The sequence below is a fragment of the Pygocentrus nattereri genome, chromosome 17 (assembly GCF_015220715.1).
Source record: "Pygocentrus nattereri isolate fPygNat1 chromosome 17, fPygNat1.pri, whole genome shotgun sequence".
Classification (NCBI taxonomy): Eukaryota; Metazoa; Chordata; class Actinopteri; order Characiformes; family Serrasalmidae; genus Pygocentrus; species Pygocentrus nattereri.
In genome coordinates, this window is record NC_051227.1 from 15,754,676 (window position 1) to 15,768,459 (window position 13,784).

General features: G+C 39.7%; 1 protein-coding gene across 1 annotated transcript in view; it reads right to left on the reverse strand.

Moving 5' to 3' along the window:
* Window positions 1-1,848: 1,848 nt before the first annotated feature.
* The window catches only part of pla2g4aa (phospholipase A2, group IVAa (cytosolic, calcium-dependent)), a 48,795-nt gene continuing 36,859 nt past the window's right edge, over window positions 1,849-13,784 (reverse strand). The window contains exons 15-18 of the mRNA XM_017704135.2: window positions 8,181-8,365; window positions 5,902-6,091; window positions 4,171-4,328; window positions 1,849-2,686 (exon numbers count right to left, since the gene is read on the reverse strand). Coding sequence (XP_017559624.1) covers window positions 2,537-2,686; window positions 4,171-4,328; window positions 5,902-6,091; window positions 8,181-8,365 — 683 coding nt within the window. The 3' untranslated portion in view covers window positions 1,849-2,536. The remainder of the gene's footprint in view (window positions 2,687-4,170; window positions 4,329-5,901; window positions 6,092-8,180; window positions 8,366-13,784) is intronic.

Below are 13,784 nucleotides of genomic sequence, written 5' to 3' on the forward strand. Positions count from 1 at the left end.
AGCTGCTTGTTAACACAAATGTGGCGTGGTTGTTGGTGCCAGACGAGCTGGTCTGAGTATTTCAGAAACTGCTGATCTACTGGGATTTTCACACACAACCATCTCTAGGGTTCACAGAGAACGGTCAGAAAAAGAGGAAATATCCAGTGAGCGGCAGTTGTGTGGACAAAAATGCCTTGTTGATGTGAGAGGTCAGAGGAGAATGGGCAGACTGGTTCCAGATGATAGAAAGGCAACAGGAACTCAAATAACCAACCAAAATCTCTGAGGAATGTTTCCAACAACTTGTTGAAAGTATGACACGAAGAATTAAGGCAGTTCTGAAGGCAAAAGGGGGTCCAACGTTTTACTAGCAAGGTGTACCTAATAAAGTGGCGTGTGTGTGTGTGTGTGTGTGTGTGTACACATATATCAAAAAGCCACATTAAACCTGACTTTTCAGTCACACTCAAGCCTCATTTGTAATTGGTGTACCTAATAAAGTGGCCGGTGTGTGTGTGTGTGTGTGTGTATATATAAACATATAACTCTCTGGACAAAAAATTGTCACTTTGCGTGTTTAAGGTGTGACGCTGCACATGGATGATCGGTCTACAAATCCCTACGGGGTATGCGAAGGGATTCATAGATTGAGACGAGTTGGTACAGTGCAGTGCAGTGAATGTCTCTTTTGATGTTTCGAAAAGGGACTGCAAAGCAGATTTTAATGATTGGCCAAAAGGAGGGATTGCATTTGGACGTGCCAAAGGCCACAGTGTGAAGGAGGTAGCTGAATTTGCAGGTGTATGGAAATGTATGGTTACACCGGTTGACCAGCAGTGGCAAAAATCCCAGTCTACAGCAAATTCTCACCAGAATTGTGGCTGAAAGATGAAACGGACGGACAGGGAGCGCCGGAGTGTTTCACAGCTTGTGAATAAAAATTGCTTCCCTGCTTCAAAAAATAAGTTACCACCTTAAACATGCAAGGTGACCAAATTTTTTGTCTGTGGAGCTTAAATATATGTGCTCTTCGCAATGAAACATGCAGTGGGTTAATGAGTCAGTGTTTTTAAAGCCCTGACTACATCCATGATATGCTCACTAACCTTGGCTGGATTTTGCCAAAACCATCTCAGATGGTTCTTGAATGCTAGACTGGCCATCACACTAAGGCTCTTTTGGAAACTGGGCCCATACCAGCTTCATCTTTTAGATACCTTGTTAGCTTCTAATGTGTTATCTCTCTAGAAAAGCACCGGATAGTAGCATGGAACACTCTGGAGAAGCCAAGCATGAGCCTAAGGTCACCATGCTGATGGAGCTCCATCCAATACCGTTGGGATTAGCTGGATTGATCCAGAACTGAACATCCAACATCAGTACCTGACCTCACGAATGCTCAATCAAATCCTCACTGCAATGTTACAACATCTAGTGTAAACCCTTCCCAGAGGAGTAGAGACTGTTACTGCAGCAAAATGGGACAAACTCACAATTAATGCCCTTCATTTCAGACGAAACGCTGAACAGCAGGAGCTTGGACACCTAGTGTATTGTTTGGCTTTTCACCAAATTTTGAACATTTTCCAGCCGTAACACAAACAGCACCTCTCTTCCTGCTTCACACTGTAGTGTCCATCGGCACTGTAACTGACCAATTATAAGAAAGCATGAGTTATTTTTGCACTTCTGAATAAATTACATACTAGACTAAGTGAGCCTTATTAGTCCCACAACAGGGAAATTTCACCTCTGCATTTAACCCATCCGTGCAGTGAAACACCACATACACACTAGTGAAGACACACAATAAGGGGCAGTGGGCACACTTGCCTGGAGTGGTGGGCAGCCCTATCCACAGAACCTGGGGAGCTGTTGGGGGTTAGGTGTCTTGCTCGAGAGCACTTCAGTCATGGACTGTCGGCTCACGAGATCGAACCAGCGACGTTCCGATCACAGGGCTGGTTCGCTAACCTCCAGCCCATGAAATTAGTGTTTAGTACACAGTTGGGACACAGCAAATTGTGGCTGTTCAAAGAAAAACATGTATCATTTGAACACACTAGCTGTCCTTTACATTGTGTGAGAATTTAATGATGAATGGACTAACAGCAATGCTCTAAAATGACCTGGAATAAAATATCTTTACACTGACTTACATTAAAAGTGAAGGCCGTTTCGGCTCTCTCCTGTAAAGTTACTATTTTGTAGATACTTGTTTTTCTTTGGACAGTGATGAAATATGAACTATGTGTGGATCCTTTTCACATCTCAAAGGACCTCCAGCCAAAGATCCTCTATTCCTTTAGACAGATGTGCAATGCAGTGCATCAGGTAATGCTTAGTAATGGCCTTATAGGGGTCTGTAGAAAAGCCTGTAACTGAAGAAAATCTCCCCAAACATGAGTGAAAAAGTTCACAAAACAACAAAATTCCCCAACTTTGAAGAAGGGTCTCCAGTTATGCTTCATTATGTACATTTTTAACTTATTGTCCAGCAGATGCTGATGCCTCAGCGCAGGTCCCCTGCAGGCTGATTTGGCTGTTTTTCGGGTTATCTCTTCGGGCCGTCCTTTCTTATGCTGCTGGAATCACGTTTCAGGAACCTCTTGTTTTCAATCTCATTCAGCGAGAGAGTAACTGAACAGCGGGATGGGTTCTCTCGTCTCTGGAGAATGCTGTCTTTGATGGCATCTTTTATAACCTGCAGAACAATACAAAGGAATTGGAGCAAGATCTCTTTAACCCTTAAACTCCACACACACTTCCAATCTCCACTCATAAAACTATGTAAACTTGGATCTACTGAAGCTGGATTAGCTAGACAGTAATACTTGTGGAGGGATTTTAATCCAGTATGAATGTGCAGTTTAACAGACGCAGCCATGTGGCGTGTTGTTATTGTTATTGAATGTGAACTGTGGCGTAACACTGATGTGAACAACTGGGCTGTGGTCTTTCTGTCTGGACTATGTGTCAGAGTTCAGGGAAAATACACACTTTTTCTTGTAGGAAGTGACCAATCAAATTCTGACTCATAAAATTACACAATCTCCTCCTCTGTTAAAACTAACCCAGCTTCAACAGTGCTTCAGATTTAATGTTTTTTTCCGTTTTTTATTGCTTTTTAAAGGTCTTACAACACAAATTTAAAATAACGCATTTACAGACCAAAGTACTAATACAACAATTACAAAATCAGGCCTTACAATCATGAATTAACATACAATTAAAATAACTTGAAAATGAAATAAAAATTAAATAAAAAAATTTGGGGTTATTGTGCGTTGACGAGGGGGAATTACACAAATCCTCTGCGGAAAGCTGCGGGAGGGACCTGAAAAAGGTGATGAAAGGTGACCAGCACCTATAAAAGTTGTCCACTGAACCCCTCAAACTAAAATTGATCTTCTCGAGGCTTAAACTCTGGATATATTTGTGCTAATTTAGCATTGCACAGATGTGCATTTTGTTTAAGAGTTAACTCTAGCCAAAGCTTCAGTTCTACAAAGAGGGCTGAGAAGAGAGTAAGTGCCCCTCAATTTCTCACAAAAGGGGAAAAAAAAAACAAGCCATACAAAAGGAAGTGATGGGAAGCATCAAGCCTTCCTGTCATAATCATGTCTTTTGTGTTCTCAGTATCTTTTTTTCCCCATTCTAACTCTGCCTTTGTTTGAGCACACTGCTCCCCATTGTTCTACGTTCCCACCTTTTTTGTTCTCCCTTCCTTGAAGGGCTTCACCTGAGGCTTCGTTCCTGGTGGCGCAGCGGTAACGTCATGGACTGCTAATCTGTACAGCGGTGGTTCAAACTCTGCTCGGGGACACCCTACTTTTCTACCTCTAGCACACACTCTGCTGCCCCCATCTATCTCTACTTTTATATATATTTTTTGCTGGGTTTCAGTTCTGCACTTGGGTCCGCCTCCCCACCATCCCGTAATAGTCTTGGCCTCAGAAATCTTTACCTTATTAAAAAAAAATCTTTTTAATGTATATATTTAACAATTAATAGTAATCATTGGATAATACACCTTAGGATCAGTAACCGAATAATAAGCTCAGAGGTTTAAGGTGGTTAATAAAGTACAACAAGAAATTATGATTACTTTGTAGTCAAAAGTCTATCATTAGACTTTTAAGAAGGCTGAAATTTGGTACTTCTTGTGGAATGTGAAACTGAGCAAACCTCGATATTGTTGAGTGTGTTGAACTCCATCAGGTCGTGCAGCTGTCTGAAAGCCTGGTTGGAGTACTGGAAGTTGAAGGTGGAATAAGGAGTCTCAGGATCATCAAATATATCAAAGTCACCAAACTCCTTCTCCTTATCCGTCTCTCTGGGTACTCCTGTAAGGCAAAAGGCACGGAAGGCAGATGTTAAAAGTGTTTGTCTTAGGCATTTTTAAAAAATAAAAGAATGTTGGCCTTTAATAACAGCAGAAATTAAAACAGGTTTGCTGTTGAGAATCATTTGTCACCACAGGCGACCCCAAATAATAAAAATATGTATACTGTCACAGCCTTAACATTACACCTTAAAATGCAAATCCTCTCATATACAAGTTTTGTCAAGCTGAGAAAGTTGCATTGTTGTGAATCTGAAAGTAACATGCCCTCACATGTTTGGCGTGCATGTCTGTACTTTCTGTTTGCCTTGTTTTACCGTCATGTTTGTCTACTGCAAATTCAAAGCCTCTCAGAAACAGACTAATGCTGAGCTGAGAGTTGCACTGTTGCCAATGTGGAATCAACAGTGTTCATGTACCTTATTATCCCACCTTACATGTATTTCAGATGTATTTTGTTCATTGTGATGTGACATTTACAGTTTCCCTCTATAGAATTCAGTCTGCATTTGTTGAACTGTATGAAGCTGCAGCTTTAGGCTGAATCCAGACCAAATCCAAACTGAGACTAAACACTTAAAAGCACTACTGTTCTCTCCAACCATCTCCTCATACAAAAAATACGAAGATATATCACAATATACTCTGTTCATATTTTGGAATATAATGAATACATACAGTACTATGCAAAATTTAAGGCAACCAAGAGACTTGTTTAAAACTATTTAAAGTGTGTTTTTGTCAGCAAAACACAATATATAATAATAATAAATATAAATAAACATAAGACATAGTAACATTAAAAAAGTTATAGACATGCTGGTTGAAGGAACACAGCTTTGGTTCCCGACTTGGTATTAGACAGTACCTGTAAACACTGGACTTCCTCAATGGATTGTTTATTTGTATTTATTCTGATCTTGGCGTTTTTTGAACAAATAAATGCTTTTACTCTCCGATATAATTTACTCCGATGACCTAAGAGGTGTGCGCAGTACTGTATAACAATATCCTTCATTTTCAGAGTGGTTGGGCTGTTAGCAAACTGACATGTATATCCAAGAAAAACTGTTCTACAAGCTATAAAACGGTGTAAAATGTTTAAGGAATAATACTGAACTGGACCCTGCGACCCAGAAGGAGAGGTGGCTTGGAAGGTGTGTGTGTGTGTGTGTGTGTGTGTGTGTTTGTGTGTGTGTCTCAAATCTGCTCAAACCACATGGTCTTGGTAAAATGCAGATGTGAACGTCTGTTCATTTTTACGGTTTGTTAAAGTTTGAGGATGTATATACAGAGAAGACTTTCTGGTGTTTGTTAGCTCTGGTGCTAAACTAAATAAGCATAAATTGGGACACTGAACATCTCAGCTGACTCACTACAACCGAGTTAAGATGAAAACTGTAAATAAATTTTTTTCACATTTCTTTAAATAAATGAATAATAAATGTTTTTTTCTTTACTCCTATAAAGTTACAATATCAGTGATTCAATGTTAGCAGGTAGCACAAACATGTTAACTTTAAAATGGAAAGAGTGTGAATTGTTCTTGTTCTTGTAAGGCACTGTTTCCTCACCCGGGGCTTTGAAGTCTCTGAAGTGGATGTTGGCCAGGACGAAGTGGATGACGGTGGGGCAGTGCTTTTCCCCTCTGGTGGGCTTAAAAACGTAGCACTCTCTCAGCCCCTCTCTGTCAAACACCTTCACATCAATCTTGGGGAATGGCAGCTTGTTCATCCGTGCCCATTTCTCCGCCAGCAACAGCTCCTGATACGTAGAACAAATTTCAATCAGGAATTCCATCTATGTTTTTAAAGCATTCCTGCATAACTAAATGTTTAAGAGAGTGGTTTTGATATTAAATGGACCATTAAAGTGAGAGAGAAAGTGAAAGAGAGTCAGAATGGTTCACATTGGAGGTGATAGGAACCAGATGTCAGAAGAATTTAATGCATAGTTTATCAATATGTATCTCCAGTATATAATGCTTTGGATAGTAAATAAAATGGCTATATTGGTGTTGTAGACACCACTGTAGAAATCTGAGTCCGAAGGTTTCTCTACAATGAACCATTTCACTCTGTTTGGCTGGTATTTCTGTCAGAAAAGAATCAGAAATATCTTGATTTTATTTTGAAGTTAAAACTGGCAAACAAGGATTACTTAAAACAGCCAAGTAAATTCACTGACTTCATTGGCATCAAGACAGAAATAGATAGGCTGCTATTTTTAACCATATCTTCATGATATTTCAGGATATGGGCACTGAATTCACAAAGAGTGGCCACTGTTCAGATTCACTCAGAGTGAGCACTGCTTGGGTTGTCAGAGCAGTCATGCACTCTCATTTGGACGCAGTCTCGAAATAATCTCACTCTCATTTGGACGCAGTCTCGACGTAATCTCACTCTCATTTGGACTCAGTCTCGACTTAATCTCACTCTCATTTGGGCTCAGTCTCACTCTCATTTAGACTTGGTCTCACTTTCGTTTGGATTTGGTCTTGACTTGGTCTCAATCTAAATTTGCTAAATTTCCTTCGGGATCAATAATGTACCTGTCTGTCTGTCTGTGTGTCTGTCTATCTCTCATTTGGACTTGGCCTCACTCTCATTCGGATTCTGTCTCATTCCCATTTGGACTTGGTCTCACTCTCATTTGGACTCGGTCTCACTCTCATTTGGTATTAAAGATAAAGATAACATTTTTCATTCATCCAAATGTTCTTTAATAACATTTTGTCCACTTTACATAAATTATGTAAAGACAAGGCAATTCATTTACTTACTAGAAACATATTTTTAATAGTAAGTCGACCCAGCTGGTTTCACAATTTAAGTGTATTTGGTTTCTGAAACAAAACGTAAGCTTAAGAGGTTAAGAGAGCTCTATTCTGACTCCCCCCTTTCTGCAATGACCTTAGCTTTACTTCAGTGAGTAACATGCCTGTCCAGACACTGATCCCAGCACAGCAACACGTTTCTTAAGGTTGTAAATAGATCTGAATGTGACTATTCAACTGTGTTGATTTTAGAATGGTAGAATAGTTTACATTAGAATAAAATAATATTCAATATTGTGAAGCATGGCTTTGTTTACTAAACCGTTTGATGTATAACAACTGAATTCAGGATGAGAAGGAGAAATGCCACAAAGTTTGTTCCGACTGGTCTAAAGTAATTATGCTCTGTGCTGGTATAATCTGGATTATCTATCAGGATACAGTTTTATTCATAATCATGTTAGGACTTTTATCACCTCATGGACCTGGCTTATAACTAATTAACTGACTGACTGACTCAGTCACATTTAGCAGGTTGAAAAATCTCCACTAGGGGGTGCACTCAAATAAAATCCCTGGTTTGATCCCTGGTGATGTTACAGCCGTCCGTAGCCGGGTGTCGAAGAGAGCACAGTTGACCTTGCTCTCTCTGGGTGGGTAGGCTGGCCCCCGCCTCATCCCCCCCAATCATTCAATGTGATGCAAGTCATCTGTTAGCTGAAGTAACAGATCTGGTGGTTGCCGCTTTCCTCCGAGCGTGTTCGGCTGTCCTGTGATGTTGCGTGAGCGGCAGTTAGTAAAGAAGTGGTGGCTGGTTTCACAGGTCTCAGAGGAAGCCTGTGCTGCCTTCACCCTCCCAGCAATTATATAATCGTGTGATTGGGGGAATGCTAACTAACAGGTGGAATTATAGACGACTAATTTGGGGAGAAAACTGGCTAAATCCAAAAAAAAAAAAAGAATGGTAACTGAACTGAATCGAGGTCAGAGGTTTTCACTCCTACTGTTGCTGAAATCTCTCAAAACATGAAAGAAGAAGTAATCTAAATGCACGCTTGCAGGCCTTGCACTGACCTTAAATGGAGGGCTGGAGTCTCCAGGTCTGGCTGAAAAATCGAAGGAAATGATGAGGTCGACGCCCCGCTGTGGACGCAGGATCAGCGGGTAGGGGAGGTTAAAGGTCAGACCGCTGTCCACCACGTGAATCTTCTTACTCCTGACGTCCAGAGGCTCATAGATGTCCTTGAATTCATTGGGATCTATAAGACAAAGCAACAGCAGTTGATTATAGGTAGAATGAAGCTGAAGGAGAAGCAATGTAAGTCCTCTATGGTGTTTACACCTTAAAACCTCTCTTCATATATTTTATTCAATTAATTCTGACTTGTAGCTGATCGATACGAGTGAATAAATTGTGTGGAAAGTGTAGATTCTAAACTTTCAATCCATTCCACAACTGTGTTTGTATATGTAAGATATTTAACTCTGATTTAAATTTCATGAAAAGTTGTTATTGTCTTTGCAGGGAAAAGTACAGAGACCTGTCAGAATGCAAATAAATACTATTATGTAACTAATGCAATTTTATAGGGATGTTAAAACTTCCATCTTCTTCCTATATACATACAATATCTAATAAAGTGGTCAGTAATTAGATATTCGATACTTGTAAATGTGCACAGGTTTGAATATCCCTGTATAACATGTTTCTGTACATTCTGAATGTTGTCAGCAAGATGTGCACATCAATTCTAGAGTAATACATCAAAAATATTGCCAAAAGTAAGTAGACTGAAAGACATAATAACAATTACACTTGTAAACTCAATGCATGACTTCTTTCTGTATATCTAGAACACAAATTGCTTCATAATTCAATCATTAAATGTAATCAAACTCAGTAAAATGCTCTGTTCTAAACAAACTCACACAGCCAGAATTGTTTACAGTGGTGGTGATAGGAACCAGACGTCCACCGCTAAAAACTCCCTGATGGAAACTCCCTGATGGAAACTTATTATATGAAATAGTTATGAATTCACTGCCTGATGTCTGAGATAAGACTTTGACCTGAAATGTATTTTTAAAAAATGTGCAGGGTGTTGTAAGACAGAATAGTCCCTAAAGAAAACGTATTTATACAGATTTTTCATTATTTACCTTCATCAGTATTACACGGAAACTCTCAGAAGACTCGTGTAGGTTCACCGGTGTTGTGGATAGTAAATGAAATGTCTATATTTGTGTTGTAGTCATGGTGACCCCTGGTTTCTATCACCACTGTAAAGAAATCTGAGCCTCTACAATCAACCATTTCACACCAAACCACTCTGAATGACTGTATTGAAATCGACTGAATTAGCAGAAAATTTGGAAAATCGGTGGAATTCTCCTTTAAATCATAAAAAAAAAACTAAAACAACATCCGCAGTTTTGTTGAAGAGTCTTTCTCAGATGTCAGCTGTGTTTTTCCACACTGCTTTGAGTGAAAGGGAACCAGCAGCAGTCAGGCTGAGTCACCTTACCGACAGTCGGAGAAAGACACGCCTTCACTTCTGTCGACTTAATGAACTGCACACTTAAAAACTCATGACTGAAAGAGTTCAATCCGTGGCCAAACCTGCAGCGGCATGCAGAGGAGCGAGTGTACCTGCATAATTCATGTGTGTTTCACTCTTGTTCATGGAATTAGACCTTTTCAGTTCCGTTCTAGGGAATTAAAGGGCAGTGGGTCTCCAGGACCAGGATGGAGGAATACTGATATAGACACTATTAAAGTCTCCAAATGCTCCATTCACTTACTGCTCCATATAGGGGAACTGAGCTGCAAAGAACAGTCCGTTAAGAATTTATTGATTTTGTGATGTCACAAAAACTAACTCATTGTCCTACATCCACCTATTCAGCCTACACTCTTAAAAAAGTGTTCTTTAAGGGTTCTATATACAGTTATGAACACGCAAAGAACTATTTGCATGATTAAAGGGTTCTTTGCATCATGAAATTGTTTTTCAGACTGATGTAACTTATGGTTCTATATAGAACCTTTTTTAAAAGCACCAAAAGGGTTCTTCTACTGTTGCAATGTCAAGCTAATAACAGTATTAAAGCCCTTTATGGTGCTATACAGAACCCTTTTCAAAACGTTTCAATAAAGAACCAATCTTCAGCAATGTCATGATGTAAAGAACCCTTGAGTCATGCAAACGGTTCTCTGAGTGTTCATGATTCTATATAGATCCATTTTCTTTACTAAAGAACCCTTAAAGAACCATCTTTTAAACATGTACAGCAGTTTAGCCCTGCTCGTTTCAGCCTAGAATGAAGCACAATACAGGACAGCCAATCAGAACAGAGCTCATTTACATAGGTCAGTCTTAAAGGCCTAGAAACAAACAGCCTGTTTAGCCTTGTGTGGTGTTCAGGTCTGTGGGACCCATTTTCAAGAAAAAATGATGTTATTTATTATTATGTCAACCTCAGATTCTTGGCTCATTTTTTGTTTTCATCTTCAACATATAAAATAACCCATTTCCTGCGCCTCCACTCTGTTCACCCCCCTTATGTTTATATTACACATGTGTGGTGTTGGGCTGAACCCACAGGAAGTAAAAGTGTGGAGATGCTGTATCCTTCACTCTGTTCTCCTCCTACATGGCCTGCTGTTAGTGTGTGTGTTTGTGTGTGTGTGTGTGAGGGTGGACAACATGGACAGACTGCTGACTGGCTACAGCTGCTAAATGAGAACCCTACGCTGGCCACTTATGATATTTTAAACATCTGGTATTTTTATATAAAATATGATGACTGTACTGATTTAAAAACACAATAATGCGGTGGGTCCACCAGACCACTGAGTAACAACAACATCAACACCACACATTCTAAGGGACAAAGAGGGACAAAGAGAGGCTGAAAAATGGTCACTTATGACTATTTTGGTGCACAAACCCACACAAATGTGACAAGTGAAAAAAAAAATCAATAAAAAGGTGAGATTTAACCCTCCAAAAGCCTGGAATTATCACTGTTTGGCTATAATATTTCAATGCATTACAACACAATTACATACAAAGGTAGTTATGTGTTAAGAACTCGTTATGAATTATACTCGATTTACATTCTGTATCAAGAGGTCTGAGTTTTCTTTCTGCAAAACAGGACCGCACACATGACATTGAATTCAAATCATAGTAAATCATCTCATCTTCTACTTACAAACACAGATGTGGTTTGGATGGAAAGTTTAGAAGCTGCACTTTCCACACTGTTTCACCACTTGTTGCAATAAGCCATGCTTGAGAAATAAATTATCGCTGTGACTTCTGAAGGTTGATTATGTATTCAGTGCGCTGCACGGATCTAGGCTTTCACATTTAACCCTGTCTCGCCTAACATCTCCTCTCAGAGTCTTCATCTTGGAGCTCTTTAACTGTTTAAATCTGATCTTTTTGTCTTAAGATCTGACAGGTCAAAATAAGATTCTTCACGTATTACAGAAGCAGATCTTATCTTGATTTAGGAATCTTGTCTTACAACATCTTATCTTACTCAGATCTAAATGCGTAATCAAAGTAATCAAGCTAGTTAGCCAGGTAGTTAGCTACTGTTATTGATGTAAAAAGCACAATAAACTTAAAGTTAATAATACTGTGACGGCGCTTCGTTATGTTTATCAGAGTCTTGACGTCTCCAGTTTCAGTCTCCATTTCCCAAACGGTTTAGCTGAGTGCACTAACGTTATTCTTCCTAATAAACAGACACCTGTTCAGCTCTGCCTCCTCATTATTCGCCACCATTGCTGTAATATTGTATCAACATTAATACACGAAGGTAGTAAGAGGGGACGTTGGAGATCGAGTCTGCAGCGTCTGGGGCTTTTAAACGCTGTTAGAAAAAAATCACACAAGTCAAAGCACCGTTTTCAGTGTAGATAAATGTAGCATCATTATGCCAGTAATAGTTAACCGTGCTGCCTGTCACTGTACAAAACAACAGAAAGAGATGGTTAAAACAGAATTTAAGACCCTCTGGGGTTTATCTTAAAGTTAGGACAGTTTTTAGGAGATTTAGTTTAGTTAGGATGTTTCTGTAATGCTGTTTTCTTATCTGGCGTTAATGATCAGATTATGAAGTTAGGAACTGTTGATACTATAATAGATTCAGTCCTACCTTAAGTTGTCATGGTAACTAAACAGATAAGTTTTCAGACTTAAGAAGCTTCTGTAATATGGCCCCTGCACCCAGGGTAGCTGGAGAGCATGCATGTCGGTCAGTAAAATGGATGAGCATGTGGAATCTGTGGAAGTGGAGTTTTCTGTGAGCTTCCAGTTTCCAGTCACTGTGTAAAAGAAGCTCCATGCTGTCTTAATTGCTGGATGCACTGCAGTAGTTTCTAAGCGAGCACGTACACATTCTAACGCAATTCACATCGCCATGGAAACGCTTATAATTGACCTGTTTCATCAGGGTAGCAAAAAAGAGACCATGACAGTGAATTTCCTGTTCATGCATTTGCTTGCTCAGAATGGTAGTTTGTGGCTTTGATAGCTCTTTACACGTCAAACTAAATAAGACGTTGTGGTTAGATATGAGAGAAGCTGCTAACAGCCACTGTTAATGAAAAGGGTTAAAACTGAACTCACACAGCAAGAGTCTAGACTTGACCTGCTAATGAACAGTTTTGTTCCAAAATGCATTCAAGACCACTTTCAAAAGTTTTCTTTTTTTTTTCATGTTATACGTTGTTGGGAGTGGTCTTTCTGTGGGGGGAAATGAGCCTTTTAGTCAGTACATGTGTCAGCTGCCTTTATGACGCTTTTTGGAATAGGCCTTTAAGGACCATTCTACCAACTGAGTTTAAACTGTGCTCTGTTACGGCTCCCTTAACAAACTTATTAGGAAGGCTGGCTCTGTTGTAAGTGTCAAGCTGGACTCTTGCGAGGTTGTGGCAGAACAGAGGACACTCAACAAGCTGTTAGCCATCTTGGACCTCACACCCTCTGCATACTACACTGGATGAACGGAGAAGCTCATTCAGTGGCATCTGTTACAGCTGCGCTGCGTTAAAGAGCTGTGTGAGATCTTTCTTACCCATTCCTATACAGCTGTACAACGACACTCCTTACTGCAGAGACGGTACTGATCCTCTGCTGTCTGAACTGTGCTGAATCACATCACTGTCATCTCCTCTCTGATTAATACACACTGTGCAGTATATCACAACTATCACTGTAATGACACTTTCACTATGCACTTTACACTACAATAGTAATGCAGCTCAGAGTTAGTCATGTCTATAATATGTGCTGTTAGACGACCTCATACATCTCAGTGCCTGCTGTCTTGTAAATACAGTGAATCTGTCTCATATGCCATGTAAATATGTACATACTTTTATACTTTATTTTATTTCTCTTGTATTTTAACTTCTGTCTAGATTTATTTCTATTTTGTATTTTTCTGCATAGTACATGTAAGTTTATGTGTAATTATATGTCTTGCTACTGCAATTTCCCTCCAGGATCAATAAAGTTCTACTTATCTAACTATCTTTGACTCTGAACTCTCTTTGCACTCAATCTCCCAGAATCCCCTGGGAGATCACGTGACTCCAGCCTCACTATCACTCTCCAATCAGCGCTCCGGTTCCCCAGAGTACTGATCAGTAACACCTGT